General features: G+C 35.1%; 1 protein-coding gene across 5 annotated transcripts in view; it reads left to right on the plus strand.

The window, feature by feature from the left end:
• PLS3 (plastin 3) overlaps positions 1-20,979 on the plus strand; it is a 98,499-nt gene that overhangs the window by 61,373 nt on the left and 16,147 nt on the right. For all 5 annotated transcript variants that reach the window (XM_066356669.1, XM_066356667.1, XM_066356668.1 and 2 more), the window contains 5 exons: positions 2,604-2,767; positions 10,166-10,295; positions 10,811-10,943; positions 12,985-13,066; positions 13,943-14,108. In XM_066356669.1, the coding sequence (XP_066212766.1) occupies positions 2,604-2,767; positions 10,166-10,295; positions 10,811-10,943; positions 12,985-13,066; positions 13,943-14,108 (675 nt within the window). The remainder of the gene's footprint in view (positions 1-2,603; positions 2,768-10,165; positions 10,296-10,810; positions 10,944-12,984; positions 13,067-13,942; positions 14,109-20,979) is intronic.

Here is a 20,979-nt window from a genome sequence, read left to right on the forward strand (position 1 = left end):
TATTGCTAAGAATACAAAAAGAAAAATTAAGTACCTGTATGCTAGATCTAAATTGGAGTCAAAAACAAGATTAAATTATGTTCAGATATGTCATTTCAGAAGTCACAAAAGTAGAATATATTTAAAAATATTTTTCTATCACAAATTGCTAAAGTAGACAGTTTTGATAGGAATGAGCTATCTCTTTCAGTAAATGTGCCAGGAAAAAATGGACTATAGTTAGATAATGAGGTATAGCAATGATCTGAATATTACTCTATATCTATTTTTAATATATATTATGATGTTATCTTTGTGTGTGTGTGCGCGCGCACACACGTGCGCTGTGCGAAGTCTTGTGCATATTGAATTTAGAATCAGAGTGTGTTAGAGCCAAAAATTGACCTTAGAAAGTATTTAATCTAAAGCACTCCTCTTACAGATGAGAAAAGTAAGACCCAGATAGATCAATTGTGTAAATTAGTAGCTGAGATGAAATTTGATATTGTATCACACTTAACTCCCACTGTTCCGTCCATTCAACTCTGCTGTACGTCTGTCGCTCACTGTGCCACACTCACAGTGAGCTGAATTTTAACTTCTTAAAGAAATGGGAGGAACAGATTAGTATATGTATGGGAGAAGGCTTATTGAAACTCAAAGAGTTTCATCCATCAGAAGCTGCTAAAATCCTGCAGTAGTTCTCTGTGGATTACTTTGTTCTTTTTTAGTGACTGCCAGTGTTGCTGGGTTGATCTTTACATATAAATACTTTACTAATAAAGTGTTTAGTGTATGAACTTTGTCTAAATTCAAATCAAAAGAAAGTGAAGATGTACCCTAGGAATTGTTTTACCTTGAAGGAAATATAAGCAATTTTCAGAAGTGCTGAGTAGTTTGAGAATGGTGTTTTAAAAGCATAGATATTTTAACTGATAGATTGAAAATGTAATCATCTATATTTAAGAATATTTGTTTGAAGTACTTGTCATTAAAACTGAACAGAATTTCATCAGCCTTCAAAGCACTAGGAAAATGGTTTCATATAAGACATTTAATATTCTTATAATTGGCAAAAATTAGCCAATATGAAATACACTTAGGTAATACTTAGGATAAAGTCCTAAGTATGTTTCATGGCCTTTAAGAGCTTTTATAAACAACTCTCTAACCTCATCTCTCACTTTCTCTGCTCACTCTGCTAACATCATACTGGATCTTTTCTGTTTCCTACACACAAGACTTTCTTCCACATCACGGACTTTACATTTGCTATTTCCAACACCTGCCATCTCTTCCCCTAGATATCCATATGATTTGCTCCCTTACCTCATATAAGTCTTCATTCAAATACAACTTCTTCAAAATGACAGTCAAAAATGTCTCCAGAAGTTTCTGAGTGTCCCCTGGGAGGGGTGACAAATTAGCCCCCATTCTAACCTCTTGTTTTATTTTTCTTCATAGCACTTATATTACATTATATTTTATAGTCATACCTCATTGTTATATTTGCTTATTAGTTGTCATTAGAATGTGAGCTCCTTGACAGCAAGGCTTTCTTTCATTGGTTGCAGTATTCCTAATCCCCAAAACAGTACTTGCTACATAGTTTTTAGGTAATATATCAAATAGATTAACTATTCACAAAACATTTTCTTGAACAGTGCCATGATCGTCTTGGGTCATTTCTCTATTCCGGTTGTTTCCTTTTATTATAATAATTAAATTTTACATGAAAATGACTGGGGACATAAGGGATAAAAAGCATTGTTGAACAGTAAGTATTTGAAATTTATATATATATATATATATATATATATATATACACACACACACACACACACACACACACACACACACATACCTATGTGATTACAATCCTCGGTACACTAGTCCTGTCTTCCTTTCTCCCTTTAAATTAATTTTTGGTCATTGATCAGTTGTTTTTGTTTTTAACAGTTTCAGATTAAGCATCATCACTACTGAGATACATACTCTGCTAAAACTCTACTAGCACAACTAAAAAGTTTTTTATAGAATCATGTTAAACATTTGCATTACTCAGAACTGCAATTATTTTTATGAACTCTATTTGTCTTGGACTAATGTTTATTAACATTAACTCTTAAGAAATTGGTACTGAAGATGGAAGCTTAATTTCAGGTGTGTTTTATAAGTGATACAATCAGCATTAATTCATAAAATGATTCTATTAGAATTAGATTAATGGAAGAATAAAATATCCAAATGGATACGGTACAAAATGTCTTATACCATATCAGCATTTTATTGGTATACAATCTATTAATTCTTTTTAAAATTTCTATTAGCTTCATGATTTAATACTGATTTTATTAAACACCTGTGCTTTCTCAATACGTGGGTTGCAATTTTAAGCAAAGCTACTTATACACTGTTTAATATATAGGATACATGATGTAAAACCTTGCTCTTTCTGTTAAAATTTGTTTTTCCCTTTCAAACAATCTACCATACCAAACAAAAAAAATGATTATATTTAGGTGAGCTCAAGAACTGAGCCTTAAAGGATGAAAAAAAATAAGTTAATTTATTTTTTTTCTAAAACTTATTTTCTTTTTTGTTTGCTCTTCCTTTTTACAAAGATCTCAACAGCAATGGATTCATTTGTGACTATGAACTCCATGAGCTTTTCAAGGAAGCTAATATGCCATTACCAGGATATAAAGTGAGAGAAATTATTCAAAAACTCATGCTGGATGGTGACAGAAATAAAGATGGAAAGATAAGTTTTGACGAATTTGTTTATGTAAGTATGTGGGAAATGCACCATTTTTATAAGTAATGATTGTTCCTTTAATATAGTGGGATCATATAGTCATATGTACCATTGTATTAAGTTCCTAAATATATCAGATTAGTACTATTATAACTAATAAAATTTCTCTCATCCTGTCCACTAAATTTAGTTAGTTCTTTTAGCCATTAGAATACCTTTTAAAAATTGAGAGAAAGAGCACTAACATAAAGTTATAACACTCCCCACTTTGTAAGATGAATAATCTCCTTCGGGGCTTCATTAAAGGGCATTTTTCAAGGTGCTAAATGACATCCTTGAAGTGCTCTTTCTCTCTCCCTCGGTGAACAGTGTGTTCCCAAATTTTAATGATACACCCTGACTCACAGACTGGGAAGTTTCCTGAGTTGAACTTTCTGATTAAAAAGATGTTTCACTACTCTTGTGGTACTAGTGTTTAGCTGTTCCATTTTCTCTAGGATGATAATTTTGATAATTAAAAGTTAGAAGCATATCTTTTTAGTTCATTGGAAGAGGCATTTAAAATTCTTGTGTTCTTCTCTAGTATCATAAAATAATATTCTTCAAGGATAGGGCCTGGTTTCTTCATTTTTTGACCCCCCTCAACACCTGGTTTATTGTTCCAAACTCAGTCCTTGGATAGTGTGTGGAGCACTCACTGTTGAAGCCTAATGATTTTAGGTGGTGGCAAGTGAGGTCTAGACTTGCTGGACGTATGCCATTTTCCAGTCCATATTCATTGACAAAGTTTATTCAAGATGTATGTTTAAAACATAGCTGTTGATTCTTCCCTCAATTAAGAACACCTTTAAGCCCTGGCAGGGTTGCTCATTAAGTTAAAGCATTGCCCTGATGTGCCAAGGTTATGGGTTTGATCCCAGTCAGGGCACATACAAGAATCAACCAATGAATGCAAAAATAAGTGGAATAACAAATTGATACCTATCTATTTATCTATCTCTCTCTTCTTCTCTCCCTTCTTCTTTCTCTAAAATCAATAAATTAAAAAAAATTTTAAAGAACACCTTTAAGAACATGGTCAATAATAATATTGTAATTACTCTGTATGGTGCCAGGTGGGTACTTGAATTATTAGAGGAATCAGCTTATAAATTATATAATGGTCTGACCACTATGCTGTACATCTGAAACTAATATAAAATAATATTGACTGTCAAAAAAAAGAACACCCATAAGATTTTGTTGTTTTTATTATTAAAGACTGAGTTTGACTAGATCTAATTAGGCATTCTTTATAGTATTTGTAAATCAGTGCCTAATATTTATCACAAACTTTCTAGCATGCTTATTTGCCCTTTTTATGGTTTATTTTTGCCCCAAGATAACATATATCCCAACAGTAACCCCAGGAACTGATATTCTGATATGTTCTCTCTAAGTAGAATTAACCTTTTTTAAGAGCAACATAAGAGTTCAAGAAACAAATTGACTAAGGAATGATGTCTACTCAGTTGATAATGTTTTGGGGGGTTGGGATTGTTACTGTTTTAAAAATACAAATGTGTATCATAATTATAATGATATAGTTCTTGCCACCTTCTTTTGAAATACTGATTTCCTCCCCACAGTTTTTGTCTCCAGTTATTGCCAAAGCCTTTTGTTTTGAATTCTATGTTCAACAGTAAGTTGAGATGACTTGCAATATGAGCACTTGCATGTCCTCTAATGCATAACTTGCCACCGTTTTACTGCATGTTTAATTGTGAGTTTAAAGCAGCTCAGAGTGACTGTGATTGGTTATTTTTATATAATTTGCTGCTCAGAATTTTTGAATCTAGAAAAAACAGACTTAAATCATTAGGATTTGCAGTGTGTCAGTATTGTTAAGATTAAATTATTAAAGTGTCTTTGAGAAGAATAATCTTAGGGAAACAATTTTGTATATTTTGAAATTTTCCAGACTCTACACAGCTGTTTTTGTAGCCTTTAAGTGAGGAGGTATGATTCCCTTAGTATATTCTTGAAAAGTAGCATGCATAATAACTTTGGCATCACCAGGGATTTTTTAAGCAAACCATTAATAAAAACATTATTGGTTAAAATGGACAGTTTAGAATAGGAAGGAATCAATATATTTATACTCTATTTTTCAAATTTTAAAAACAACAAAACCTGAGTTCCTGAAAAAAGAAGTGACGTGCACAACATTACTCAGGGGATTAGTGGCTTTTCCCAGTCATCTTCCTTCTATTCAAGAAATTTGAAATATGAAAGACAGTAAAAATAACCTGCCTAAAGTTTCAGAATGATACCATAATGACTGTACTGAAAAAAAGATGAGCATTTAAGCAAATGTCTGTTCACTCCCTTCTGCTTTGTGATCAATGAAACAGCCTACAAACTATCATATGGGGAGATCTTAGTTATCAGAGAAAGACAAAGTGCGAAATTCTTGTCAGGTATTAACATAAGGAAATAGAAATACACTTGTTGGTGCATATTAGCATTCTTTTTTTCATTTAAATTGCTGCTTAAGCGTTGTTCGTGCAAACCATTCTACAAACAAAAGCAGTTTTTTGTGTGTGTTATTTTGGAGAAGAATATAAGTCTCCAAATTATATGTAAACTTCAAATGTTAAAATCAAATGTCATATGCCATTTTTGTTTCTTGTATGTCAAAGTTAAATTACTTGGTTTTTGTGCTTATAAATATATTATTAAAAAGATAATAAGTGGGGTTATTTTCCTGCATCTATAAACACTGATACAACAATAACTTCTTTCAGCAGAAATGTGTGCACTAAACTCTTATTTTCACAGTGAGAAACTTGCTTTTGCTAAATGGTAGTGAGTTGTTCACCTGTTTGAAAACTTTTACTAATAGTACCAACCTCATAGGATTAAATAACTTCATATAAGTAAAGTGCTTAGAACGGTGCCAGGCATATAACAAATGCTATGTAGGTGTTAGCTGTTGATAGTTATTTCCATTTTTAAAAAAGAGCAGGGTTCTTTTCCTGTTATTATTAAGTTTAGGCCTACAACAGATTCAAAAAAAAAAGTAAAAATTTAAAGCTGCTACTTTGAAAACAAGCCTCAAACACTGGAAGCCAGTCGGGTTTTTTTGTTTGTTTTTTGTTCTTTTGTTTGTTTGTTTGTTTGTTTGTTGCAATTCTTTCTGAAATATTTCCTTCTTAAGTTCTATGCCTCTGGACTTTTTCTCTTTTTTTGGTTTGGCCACTAGCTCTGTGCTGAGCTAGAAAGGAGATGGAACTTTTCTAAAATTTTTATTGATTTTAATTTATTGTGTTTATATAGATTCAAGTGTCCCACTGAATATCTCTCCCCCACCCCCGTGTTCCCCTCGGCCCCCCCTTGCCCCTTTCCCCAATGCCTTCCCCCTTCCCTCCAGGATTTGCTGTCCTGTTCTCTATACTGCTGTGTTATATATATGTATATATAATTTCACTAATCTCCCTTCTCTGATTCCATCTTCTCTTCCACTTTCCCTCTGACCGCTTTCCCTCTGGTCCCTTTGATCTCTCCTCTGCCTCTGTTCCGTTGCTCAGTTCACATTGTTCATTGGATTCCTCAAATGAGTGAGGTTATATGATATTTTTCTTTCTCTGCCTGGCTTATTTCACTTAACATAATAGTTTCCAGGTCCATCCATGTTGTCACAAAAGGTAAGATTTCCTTCTCTTTCACGGCCCCATAGTATTCCATTGTGTATATGTACCACTGCTTTTTAATCCACTCGTCCACTGACGGACACTTGGGCTGTTTCCAGATGTTGGCTATTGTGAACAATGCTGCAATAAACATGGGGATGCATTTCTTCTTCTGAATCAGTGATTTGATGTTCTTAGGATATATTCCTAAAAGTAGGATGGCTGGGTCAAAAGGCAGATCCATTTGTAATTTTTTGAGGAAAAGGAGATGGAACTTTTAAAGGAATAAGAAACATATATATTCCATAAAAGAGACTGGCAAAGACTTGTCCATCCAGAGCGAGCAATGCACCCCAGGAGTTCGTTCACACATGATAAGGCAAGTCCTTCCTCTTCCAGGGAAAACAGCACCAGACAGTGAGTCATTAGTATCACAATAGGCAGCATTGAAAATATTCATTGAGAAGTCTCCAGCACAGTAGTTGGCCTTGTGTTTGTGTTATCTCTGTTTTCAGAGATTCTTGTCAAGCTAAGGCTTAGACTCAAAAAGCTTTGTTATCCACTAGAGCCATTTCTTTTCTAAAGTAACAGATAAAATGCAAATTCTCATGTAGTGAACCAATGTAACGGATACATAAATCTTCAATTATATTTTTATCTTTTAACTTGTTTAATCTAAAGAACAGAGAGAAGTACTATAAAACTGAAATTTTGAGCTTGGCTGCAGTAAATTTTTTAAATATTTAGAAAATGAAAGTCCCGTAACTTTTCTAAGACAATTAAAATTTAACTACTTTAACTGCAAGTTTGAATGTTATTTCTGAGCGCTGGGAGTTTAACTGGAGCCATGTAAGTAATTGCATTACAATATCGCACAGCATACATTTTTATTATTATTACTATTTGTATCGTTCCTCTTTTCCGTGATGTATATGGATATAGATTTATTTTTAGTTAAAATTATAATCATGGTAACAACCTGATTTTAAGAAGCAAATGATTCTTGAAACAAAAGTATTTGTAATAAAAATAAATTTTCATTTGTCATTCTGAGGCAGTGACATTTTGGACATTCTTTTTGTCATTCCACTGCTTGATCATGGGGAAACGTACAAATTTTAGATTTTAGTTTACTGGACAATGTTTTACTAAATGAAATAGAGTTCACAATGAGGTAGAATGGTCAATATTGTTTCTCCACTGAACCTATAAATAGTTATCAAAGGAGGAGCTGTGGGAGCTAAATGCATCCCAGTTAAAACTGCTGCATTCCAAGATAACCATTGTGTTGTATAATCTTGGCTTGGAAGTTAAGGTAAATTGAATGAAATTGAAGTTGGATTTGCCCTGGCCGGGTAGTTCAGTTAGATAAAGCACCATCCTGATATGCCAAGGTTGTGGGTTCAGTCCCCAGTCAGGGAGCATAAAAGAATCAACCAATGAATACATAAACAAGTGGAGCAACAAATTGATGTTTCTCTTTCTCTCTCTCTCAAATCAATCAATAAGAAATTTTTTAAATGAAGTTGGATTAAAAAATCAGAGTATAAGTAAAATTAATTTTAATAATTGGAAAATTACCCAGAATGCATGAGCCAGCTTCTCACTACAGGAGTCAAGGAAGCCAGAAAGAAAGGAGAGTGATTTCACTAGCTGTGTGCAGTATTTAGAGTAGTGGGGGCGGGGTAATCTATCTACATATACGGATATAGACATCCACACACACATCCATTCTAAAATTTTACCTCTGAAATTACAGATATAGCACGAAATCCCAGCTATAGAGATTGAATAAGCTTGATTTTGTAAAACTTAATGCTTACTGTTTTTCTATATAGAATTGGGATTATAAATCCAATGAAAGTCAGGATTTAAGAAAGCAATAGGAAAATATGATTTTGTGATAGGGCTGCTAATAACACCAACAGCAACTTTTCTACCAGTTGTAAAAAGTCACTCTCTAGGTGGATTAGTTACAAAAGGGTTTCCCCCTAGAAAGACTAAACATTAAAAGGCACTCCTGCTTTCTGCCTTACACAGTCTAGTGCAAGACATAAGGCGGGCCTGGTTAGTGGGGCATGGGCCAGATCTCAGTTTCAGCTTCTGCTCATGCTTGCTCTCCCAGATGCAACATAGAACTGAACTGGTTCTGTGGATTTCAAATGTAGGCTGCACTTCTTGAGATGAGTGTGTGTGAGAAAGAGAATACATACTTATCAGTAATGCTAAAGTCCTTTGAGTTATTTTCTCTTTGTTCAGCAAATTTTCCATTAGGGCCATAAGTTTCTTCTGATAAGTGCACTTACATGTTCTAAACATCTTTTAAAACAATATTTGTGAAGATGCTGTATCTTGCTCTTGTTTTGCTAGCAGTGGCTAATTTAGCCTTGCACACTGGTAGATCAGGAGTAAATTTCGGGTTAGGTAAATTCTAGCATTAAAGAAATACAGTGTGTCCGTAATGTCATGGTGCGCTTTTGACTGGTCACAGGAAAGCAATAAAAGACGATAGAAATGTGAAATCTGCACCAAATAAAAGGAAAACCCTCCCAGTTTCTGTAGGATGATGTGGCAGCATGTGCAGATGATAACGTAACACCATGTATACAACGGAGCAGCCCAAGGCCGTGCCAGTCGAGATGTGGACGGTACAGAGGAAAGTTCAGTGTGTTCTGTAGCTGGCTAAATTAGAATCCGTGACCAAAGTGCAACGTGAATATCGGCGCGTTTATAACGAAGCGCCACCACATAGGAATAACATTACTTGATGGGATAAGCAGTTGAAGGAAACCAGCAGTTTGGTGGAGAAACCCTGTTCTGGTAGGCCATCATCAGTCAGTGAGGAGTCTGTAGAGGCTATACGGGATAGCTACCTAAGGAGCCCTAAAAAATCTGTGCGTGAGCCCACATCGAACTGCACTGAATAGGTATGAAACTGGGAGAGTTTTCCTTTTATTTGGTGCAGATTTCACATTTCTATCGTCTTTTGTTGCTTTCCTGTGACCAGTCAAAAGTGCACCATGACTTTACAAACACACTGTATATCGATGGTCCTTTAGGATGTCCATTTATTTAATCAAATGGTGATAGTAGGGTGTGATGTGTGCTTTGCTACACCCCGCTCTTGTACAGTGAGAATGTGCAGCTTCATTTAGTTAACCCCATTCTTTGTTGTGCAGAGAAGCTGGGCTTCATAAATGCACAAACAAGACAATCACTGAAAAGCCCCTTTTCTGTGTTTATTTTCAGTAATCATCTATTGCTGCCAATATAACGCATTCTTTTTGCTTTATTATTCTATACATTTTGATTAAACAAACTCTTACATCAATAAATAGTTTTTTTGGTTGAGTCATAAAATTTCATGTTTCTTTGCACTAAAAATTGTGGTTAAAGAAAGGGAATCCTTCAACCTCTTCTTTCCAGGTAAAGAGCAGTGTCCCTTGTTCATAGAAAATTAACAGATTTACTCATGCCTTTGACCCCCACTAGTTTTCAGCTTAAAGTGGATTCACTGCATGTGGCACTCCGTGTTTTTGACAAGTGTGTACAGTTGGCTTTCTGGCGCTTCGTTTTCGGTAGCAGTATTGTACTTGTTCAGCACTTTAAAAACTCAAACCTCGTTCTCCGTCTTTTTTAACGCTCATCACCTATGGTAGAAATTTTAAGTGATCAGAGAATTAAAGAATGAAAATATGCTTATTGTTCTGCCTACTTTAAAATTAATTGTGACTCGACAATATATTTTAATTAACAGATTTTCCAAGAGGTGAAAAGCAGTGATATTGCTAAAACCTTCCGCAAAGCAATCAACAGGAAAGAAGGGATTTGCGCCCTGGGAGGAACGTCAGAGCTCTCCAGTGAAGGAACACAGCATTCTTACTCAGGTGATACTTCCATGTGCCTTAAGTGAACACAATGAACTAAGTGAGTGCATGCTATCATGTCAAGGAAGGTCTCTAGAAAAACACTGCCTCCTGACTAAGACTACAGAAGTCTTTTGCCACATGTGTTTGGACTTGCGACTTAGCCTTGCCATAAAGGCATTATAAGTATTTATTGCACGGCTTTGTTAGCTTGCAAGAGACATGATGCAATCTGTGCAATGAGAAGCTTTATGGTAGCAGAGTTCTACAGTAATAGAAAAGTGATTTAAAAAATTTTTGTCACTAAATTTTCTAAGAATCAGTTAAATCTGCTGGGGGGTTTTTGTTGTTGTTGTTGTTAATTTTATCATTCCTAATAGCCACTGGTTTGCCTTCAAGTGCCTGCATTTCCAAAGAGGATCACCACATGTTTGTAACTCATTAACGTTCAGCATTACTGAAAAATTATTTTCAGCTTTACAGTCATATTTGACCTAGAATATGAAGTAATTTCTTATTATTCAACATAATTTTAGAGGAAGAAAAATATGCTTTTGTTAACTGGATAAACAAAGCTTTGGAAAATGATCCTGATTGCCGACATGTTATACCAATGAACCCCAATACCGATGACCTGTTCAAAGCTGTTGGTGATGGAATTGTGCTTTGGTAAGATGTTGCCTTATTTTATATCCAAGTTTCCAAAGATAGTGTTCCACGTAATTAATGTACTTGTTTCTGGATGCTTGACAGCTTCATCTTGGGAAACAGAATTGAAAACTGTCTTGCTTTTGCCCATTTCATTTCTTCTCTAGGTCTGTCTGTGAAAGTACCACCAAAACATAAACCTAAAACTCAGTCATTTAGCCTGGGAGCCTCTTTATAAGGAAGCTCTGTCTCAGCTTTAAATTTCTTCTCATCATTGAGCAACTAGAACCGTGATAGCGAACCTTTTTATATAAACCACCCACTTTTGCAGTGCTGGTCAACCTGGTCCCTCCCCCAGCTTTCATGGTGAGCAGTAGCAGAGCAACCAAAGGGCAGAGCTACTGCCCATCATGCAAGCTGAAACACCCACTAGTGGGCGGGAGGGACCAGGTTGACCAGCACTGCAAAAGTGGGCGGTTTTTATAAAAAGGTTCGCCATCACGGAACTAGAATATTACAACTTTGTTGAACGTAAATGTGCCAGTATTTTTTCATCCTAACGTATCATAGCTTCCAAAAGAAAAAAAAAAGCCTACAGTTTTCACTCTCCAATTACTTGTTTCTGAAAAATGCATTTGTCACTGCTGTTACCCCAGAGCCAACAGTATCTTGGCAGAAATGATGTAAGATAATCAACACTTTGTCAGTTGATGTCCCTATTTATAAAGGCAGTGTATCACAAGGGTTAAAAGCACGCCCTATAATCACTCTGCCTGAGCTCATAATCAGGCTCTACCACTCAGTAGCTTTGTAACTGTAATCAAGATTTCAGTCCCTTTCCATTTCACTTCCCATCTATTATGATCCATATATTGTTTTCCTCATAGGGCTGTTGTGAGTGTTAAGCAAGTGACTACATCCATACAGAGTGTTTAGAACAGTGCAATGGATAGATTTTTTATGACAGTACACAAGACATAAGATTTCTTTTGGCAATAAGGTCATTTTGCTTGTTTGAAAAATTGATTTTTTTACATATAGGAAGTCCTCTATTTTGTCATTTATAAGTGATAAAGAAATAATTCCTCATCTGATTTGAGCAAGGCTCACCAGCTTGGACCCAAGGTCGCTGGCTCGAGCAAGGAGTTACTCGGTCTGCTGAAGGCCCGTGGTCAGGGCACATATGAGGGAATGATCAATGGGCACGAGGGTGTCGCAATGAAGAACTGATGATTGATGCTTCTCATCTCTCTCCATTCCTGTCTGGCTGTCCCAATCTATCTCTCTCTCTGACTCTCTCTCTGTCTCTGTAAAAAAAAAAGAAAGAAAGGTATGTTTTAAGGCAATATTATAAATATCTAAAAATTTAGAGTCTAATTCCAAGTTTTACCAAGCAAAATTCTTCCTAATAAGTCACAGATTCTAGCCTAATTAACATAAGCTTTCTTTCTATCACCGTTGTATTACCTGCATCAAATACACTGTGCCTGGCTCATTATTTAGGTACTCAATAAACATTTGGTGAGTGAAAGACTCTCATGCCCCATTAATTCTCTTTGTAGATAAATGGCATTTTTAATTATAAATATAATCTAGAAGAGATTCAATTTCAATGTGGGATTTTATCAGTTTTTAACATTTATTCAGTAAAATTTTTCTCAATATTCAAGTTATTCATTTTTATAAAAGAATGTGGAAAATATTTTAAAAATAAAATGAGAAAATATACACAATCTCCAACTTAGAAGTACTCAACTGCTGTAAACATTTTGATAATTTTTAATTTGTACTTTATATATTTTTTAATATATATGTGTATATATTTGTATATATATATATAGATTTTTGGTGATCAATATGATAAAAATCATATATTGGATTTATTTTTTGAGATTACATGAAAGATATAATAAGCCTTGAAATATTTGTAAATTTTTATAGACTTTAAAAATAAATCACTCCATATTATAGAATTATATGCTTGAAACTATTATTTCATTAACCAATATCACGCCATAAATAAAAAATAAATAAATAAACTCATTTTTAAATTTTGTTTCAGTAAAATGATAAACCTTTCGGTTCCCGATACAATTGATGAAAGAGCAATCAACAAGAAGAAACTTACACCCTTCATCATTCAGGTATGCACTGTTTTCCCCTCTGTCTTCTATGGAACTACTACCTGAGGACTGTGCTCCAGACTCTAGGCTCTGTACTTGTATCTTCTCATTTAATTCTTACAACAACTTTGAGTTTAGGATTGTTACCCAAATTTTACAGGGAAGAGGGCTGGAACTCAGAAAATTTCTGAGCTTGCCCAAGATTAATGATGGAACTGAACTTGAAATCCAGATCTAATTCCAAAGCCCTATATTATTTTCGTTACATATATGGTTCAAACATGCAGAAAGAAGCAAACATACAGGGTGTGGTAAGTAGGTTTACAGTTATTCGTATGGAAAATAATACAATTATTAAATAATAATATAAGAATAAACTGGGTTTTAGAACTGTAAACCTACTTTTGCCACGTCCTCTGTTTAAGCTGTTAATTAGCATATTTTAAAAATGGAACATTTTTCTTTTCATTAAGTGGGTATTAGACTGTTAGCAAAATTTCCTCAGGCAAGAACACCTTTTAGAATGTGGAGATTGGAAACTTCTAGAACTCTTTCAGCTTTATGCAATAGACCTCTCATTAGAAATTTTTAGTAATATAACAACCTACATGGATATACTTACTCAGGTCACTCAGCCTTTCCTTTTAGTGACCAAATAAAAATACCAAGTTAACTTCCCGAGGAGTTCTGGAAAAGACAGTAGCAATAAGGCTGAGATTTGTTTTAACTATGCTTTTAATACCAATGTCTGGAATTTGTTTTCTGTGGATCATGTGTGGCTGAAACTTGTACCAGGTTTTAATTTTCTCGTTAAGTATTATTTTCAGTGAAAGGAGGAGTAGACTCCTAAAAAATGGAAAGGTCAAAAAGCAAGTGGGTAAATTGGCTGTCTTGCAGGAAAACTTGAACTTGGCGCTGAACTCGGCTTCTGCCATTGGGTGTCACGTTGTGAACATCGGTGCAGAGGATTTGCGGGCCGGGAAACCCCATCTGGTTTTGGGACTGCTCTGGCAGATCATTAAGATTGGTCTGTTCGCTGACATTGAATTGAGCAGGAATGAAGGTAATGGGACACAGTCGTTATTTTGAAAATTGTTTATCGTTTTATTTTATTTTTATTTTTTTTTCTCGTCATGCAGAATGTCATACTTTCACTTAATTGAGGTGATTAGATGATAACTAGAATTAACATAAGGTAATGCTATACTGTTATTCAGGAAAACAGCCTAATTATAACTTTCTTCTTTAGTAGTAATTAACATTTGTCTGACACTTGAGAATTCATTTTGCAGTAAAGACACAAAAGCACAGAGAGTTTAAGGAATTTTCCCAAAGTCCTCAAACTTTAATCTTTTCTGCTTTGCGCACACAAACCCCACCCCTTCACCACCTAGAGCACTACCACTGTGCGCCATCTCCTATTATTTATAATTCCTTTTATATTTTATTATAAATTTAGACCTCTTAAAAATATTCTAATCTGCGTTTGATAGTCTCATATTTCCTAAACCAGCAGAAACATCATCCTTCTTCTAGCATAGGTTTTTAGATCACATCATGAATTTGTAGAATGTATAAGCATATATAATACAATTGTCATGGGAACCTAAGAAGTACTACATTATCCTTCCCTATAAAGTTTAAAAATAGTAAGCACCACTGAAAATATTCATATTTTATTCCAGATATCACCATTCCTATCCTCAGTTACTTTTTGGAAAAGAATATATATTTGGGGTTCTCAGTATTTCAAGGTCTCATAACATCTGTCAGGAGTCTTGTTTTATACAATTTTATCCATTCCAAGATTCTGCATTTCAAGAATTTATTACAATTAAACTTTCAATCCTCTCATAGTTACCTATATTTGAACAAATACAGTTTTTCTAAGTGCCGGCCTTCTTCACAGTGGTGTTGGTCTTGTTAAAGGGGTTGAAGTCCATTAGAAAGAGAAAAAAAAAAGACAACAAAATAAAATTACACTAGCTCAGGTCATAAGTCAAATGATTTATCTTTGACAGGGTCTTAGGTGTATAGGTATCAGTCTGTTTGATCCTTTCTAGCTTTTGACTTGGCAGAGTAGGGAGCAGAAAGAAGGTTCTGTACAAATGATCATGCCATCTCTCTCATTGCTTAAATCTCTCAGTGCCAAAATGAAATGTCATGAAGCTGAATCTGTGAAAGATAAAATTTGCCTGATATAAGTATTACTTAGATCTCTTCAGAAATCAGGCACTTCCAATCTCGTTTAATATAAATCAACATAACTCAATTATATTTTATGCATAAAGATTGCACAACTTCTTCACAAAACAATGCTTAAATTTAGACAGTTCTCTATGCCAGCAATTTTCAACCGATGTGCCACAGAATTTTTAAAACATGCAATACCTGACTATTTAATCAGGGGCAGTGACCTCTTTTCCCTTAAATAGTCAAATAACAAAATGACAACAGCCAACACAACAATAGCCATACTATGTGAATGAATCAAAATTATCCCTATTCTTTTTGTCACGTCAACAAAACTATATTTTTGGTGTGCCACAGTACTTTAGCGATTAGTTTCTATGTCCCATAAGTTGAAAAGGCTGAAAATCACTGTTCCATGGAAGCATTCAAGCTCTACATATTTTTTGTAAAAATATTTACCAAAAAACACCCCTCTGTTTCTTCCACATTCAATTAAATAAAAGCTGTGAAGCAGCCTTTACATGTTAGATACTATAGAAAATATAAAGTTGAATTATATTCCATTATAAACAGGTTTAACCCTTCAGGAGTTAATTAATTATACTTCATTGTAAATACCATAATTTTTCTATGTTCCTTTAAATGTTAAGTAAAAGTCTCCACTGTTTTAAACATTGGCCCCTAAATCTTTGATTTTAATATTATTAAACAAGGACAATTTATATACATATGTGAAATAATGTGAAAATGCTCACCTTAAAAGCTATAATTTATTTGGTATTTGGAATGTGAAGAATAAAAAAGGTGGGAAAGCCCTGGCCAGATCGCTCAGATGGTTAGATCATCCTCCTAAAAGCACAGAGGTTGCCGGTTCGATCCCTGGTCAGGGCACAAACGGGAACAGATCGATTGATGTTCCTGTCTTTCTCTCCTTCCTCTCTTGCTGAAATCAATGAATAAATAAATAAAATAAGGAAAAGGTGGGGAAATTGTAATATTGTATATTGTGTATTCTCATAAGACAATGTCTATATCTGTATCATCTTATAATTACCTACCTATACATTTGTCTTTTATTAGACTATGAGTACCTGAATAACAAGAAATAAGTCATGCTGGGTTTTGTGCCTCTATTATTTATTTATTTAATCTTTTTTTTTTCTTTTAAATCATTTTTTTATTTTTTTTATTTTTTTTTTAATAATTTTATTTTTTTAATGGGGTGACATCAATAAATCAGGATACATATATTCAAAGATAACAAGTCCAGGTTATCTTGTCGTTCAATTATGTTGCATATCCACCACCCAAAGTCAGATTGTCCTCTGTCACCTTCTATCTTGTTTTCATTGTGCCCCTCCCCACCCCCTTTCCCTCTCCCATTCCCCCCTCCCCCCCCGTAACCACCACACTCTTATCAATGTCTCTTAGTTTCACTATTATGTCCCACCTACGTATGGAATAATACAGTTCCTGGTTTTTTTCTGATTTACTTATTTCGCTTCGTATCATGTTATCAAGATCCCACCATTTTGCTGTAAATGTTCCGATATCATCATTTCTTATGGCTGAGTAGTATTCCATAGTGTATATGTGCCACATCTTCTTTCTCCAGTCATCTATTGATGGGCTTTTTGGTTGTTTCCATGTCCTGGCCACTGTGAACAATGCTGCAATAAACATGAGGCTGCATTTGTCTTTACGTATCAATGTTTCTGAGTTTTTTGGATATATACCCAGTAGAGGGATTGCTGGGTCATAAGTTAGTTCTATTCTCAGTTTTTTGAGGAACCACCATACTTTCTTCCATAATAGTTGTACTACTTTACATTCCCACCAACAGTGTATGAGGGTTCCTTTTTCTCCACAGCCTCTCCAACATTGCTATTACCTGTCTTGCTAATGACAGCTAATCGAACAGGTGTGAGGTGGTATCTCATTGCCGTTTTGATTTGCATTTCTCTAATAGCTAAAGAAGATGAGCATCTTTTCATATATCTGTTGGCCATTTGTATTTCTTCCTGGGAGAAGTGTCTGTTCATATCCTCTTCCCATTTTTTTATTGGATTGGTTGTTTGTTTGTTGTTGAGTTTTATGAGTTCTTTGTATATTTTGGATATTAGGCCCTTATCTGAGCTGTTGTTTGAAAATATCATTTCCCATTTAGTTGGCTTTCTGTTTATTTTGTTATCAGTTTCTCTTGCTGAGCAAAAACTTCTTAATCTGATGTAGTCCCATTCATTAATTTTTGCCTTCACTTCTCTTGCCTGTGGAGTCAAATTCATAAAATGCTCTTTAAAACCCAGGTCCATGAGTTGAGTACCTATGTCTTCTTCTATGTACTTAATTGTTTCAGGTCTTATGTTTAGATCTTTGATCCATTTTGAGTTAATTTTTGTACAGGGGGAGAGACTGTAGTCCAGTTTCATTCTTTTGCATGTGGCTTTCCAGTTTTCCCAGCACCATTTATTGAAGAGGCTTTCTTTTCTCCATTGTGTGTTGTTGGCCCCTTTATCAAAAATTATTTGACTATATATATATATGTGGTTTTATTTCTGGACTTTCTATTCTGTTCCATTGGTCTGAGTGTCTATTTTTCTGCCAATACCATGCTGTTTTGATTGTCGTGGCCCTATAATAGACTTTGAAGTCAGGTATTGTAATGCCCCCAGCTTCATTCTTTTTCTTTAGGATTCCTTTGGCTATTCGGGGTTTTTTATAGTTCCATATAAATCTGATGATTTTTTGCTCTATTTCTTTAAAAAACGTCATTGGGCCCTGGCCGGTTGGCTCAGCGGTAGAGCGTCGGCCTAGCGTGCGGAGGACCTGAGTTCGATTCCCGGCCAGGGCACACAGGAGAAGCGCCCATTTGCTTCTCCAACCCTCCGCCGCGCTTTCCCTCTCTGTCTCTCTCTTCCCCTCCCGCAGCCGAGGCTCCATTGGAGCAAAGATGGCCCGGGCGCTGGGGATGGCTCTGTGGCCTCTGCCCCAGGCGCTAGAGTGGCTCTGGTCGCAACATGGCGACGCCCAGGATGGGCAGAGCATCGCCCCCTGGTGGGCAGAGCGTCGCCCCTGGTGGGCGTGCCGGGTGGATCCCGGTCGGGCGCATGCGGCAGTCTGTCTCACTGTCTCTCCCTGTTTTCAGCTTCAGAAAAATGGAAAAAAAAAAACAAAAAAAAAACACGTCATTGGAAGTTTGATGGGAATTGCATTAAATTTGTATATTGCTTTGGGTAATATAGCCATCTTGATTATATTTATTCTTCCTAGCCAAGAACAAGGTATATTCTTCCATCTCATTATATCTTTTTCGATTTCCCTTAACAATGGTTTATAGTTTTCATTATATAAGTCCTTTACATTCTTTGTTATGTTTATTCCTAAGTATTTTATTTTTTTTTTGTTGCAATCATGAAGGGGATTATTCTTTTGAGTTCCTTCTCAGTTGTTTCATTGTTGGCATATAGTAAGGCTATTGACTTCTGTATGTTAATTTTGTATCCTGCGACCTTACTGTATTGGCTGATTGTTTCTAGTAGTCTTTTTGTGGATTCTTTGGGGTTTTCGATGAATAGGATCATATCATCTGCAAAAAGTGATACCTTTACTTCTTCTTTTCCGATATGGATGCCTTTTATTTCTTTGTCTTGTCTGATTGCTCTGGATAGAACCTCTAGTAACACATTAAATAAGAGTGGAGAGAGTGGACAACCCTGTCTTGTTCCTGATTTAAGGGGGAAAGCCTTCAGTTTAGTGCCATTTAATATGATGTTAGCTGATGGTTTATCATATATGGCCTTTATCATGTTGAGATATTTTCCTTCTATACCCATTTTGTTGAGAGTCTTAAACATAAAATTGTGTTGTATTTTATCAAAAGCCTTTTCTGCGTGTATTGATAAGATCATGTGGTTTTTGTTCTTTGTTTTGTTGATATGGTGTATTACGTTAACCGTTTTACGTATGCTGAACCATCCTTGAGATTCTGGGATGAATCCCACTTGATCATGATGTATTATTTTTTTAATATGTTGTTGTATTCGATTTGCTAGTATTTTGTTTAGTATTTTAGCATCTGTATTCATTAGAGATATTGGTCTGTAGTTTTCTTTTTTTGTGCTGTCCTTGCCTGGTTTTGGTATGAGGGTTATGTTGGCCTCATAAAATGTGTTTGGAAGTATTGCTTCTTCTTCAATTTTTTGGAAGACTTTGATTAGAATAGGAACCAAGTCTTCTTTGAATGTTTGATAAAATTCGCTGGTATAGCCGTCAGGGCCTGGACTTTTATTTTGGGGGAGGTTTTTAATGGTTTTTTCTATTTCTTCTCTACTGATAGGTCTGTTTAGGCTTTCTGCTTCTTCTTGACTCAGTCTAGGAAGGTTGTATTGTTCTAGGAATTTATCCATTTCTTCTAGGTTGTTGAATTTAGTGGCATAAAGTTTTTCATAGTATTCTACAATAATTCTTTGTATATCTACGGTGTCTGTGGTGATTTCTCCTCTTTCATTTTGGATTTTGTTTATATGAGTTCTTTCTCTTTCTCCCTTGGTAAGTCTTCCCAAGGGTTTGTCAATTTTGTTGATCTTTTCAAAGAACCAGCTCCTTGTTCTATTAATTTTTTCTATAGTTTTTCTGTTCTCTAATTCATTTATTTCTGCTCTGATTTTTATTATCTCCTTTCTTTGGCTGGTTTTGGGTTGTCTTTGTTCTTCTTTTTCTAGTTCCTTAAGGTGTGAAGTTAAGTGGTTCACTTGGGCTCTCTCTTGTTTGTTCATATATGCCTGAAGTGATATGAACTTCCCTCTTATCACTGCTTTTGCTGCATCCCATAGATTCTGATATGTCGTATTGTCATTTTCATTAGTCTGTATATATCTTTTGATCTCTGCACTTATTTCTTCTTTCACCCATTCATTTTTTAAAAGTATGTTGTTTAGTTTCCACATTTTTGTGGGATTTTTTTCCTCTTTTTTGCAGTTGAATTCTAGTTTCAAGGCTTTATGATCAGAAAATATGCTTGGTACAACTTCAATTTTTCTGAATTTGCTGATGTTGTTTTTGTGGCCCAACATACGGTCAATTCTTGAGAATGATCCATGTACACTGGAGAAAAATGTATACTCAGTCACTTTGGGATGAAATGTACTGTAGATGTCTATCATATCCAGGTGCTCTAGTGTTTTGTTTAAGGCCACTATGTCTTTGTTGATTCTCTGTTTGGATGACCGATCTAGAGCCGTCAGCGGTGTATTGAGGTCTCCAAGTATGATTGTATTTTTGTCAGTTTTTGTTTTAAGATCAATAAGTAGCTGTCTTATATATTTTGGTGCTCCTTGGTTTGGTGCATATATATTAAGAATTGTTATGTCTTCTTGATTCAGTGTCCCCTTAGCCATTATGAAATGGCCATTTTTGTCTCTGAGTACTTTTCCTGTTTTGTAGTCAGCATTATCCGATATGAGTATTGCTACACCTGCTTTTTTTTTTATGTTATTTGCTTGGAGTATTGTTTTCCAGCCTTTCACTTTGAATTTGTTTTTATCCTTGTTACTTAGATGAGTTTCCTGTAGGCAGCATACAGTTGGATTTTCTTTTTTAATCCATTCTGCTACTCTGTGCCTTTTTATTGGTGAGTTTAATCCATTTACATTTAGTGTAATTATTGATACTTGTGAGTTCCCTATTGCCATTTTATATCTTGCTTTCTGTTAGTTTTGTGTCTTGTTTGATCCTTCTCTTTC

This window comes from Saccopteryx leptura, chromosome X, assembly GCF_036850995.1.
Source record: "Saccopteryx leptura isolate mSacLep1 chromosome X, mSacLep1_pri_phased_curated, whole genome shotgun sequence".
Taxonomy (NCBI): Eukaryota; Metazoa; Chordata; class Mammalia; order Chiroptera; family Emballonuridae; genus Saccopteryx; species Saccopteryx leptura.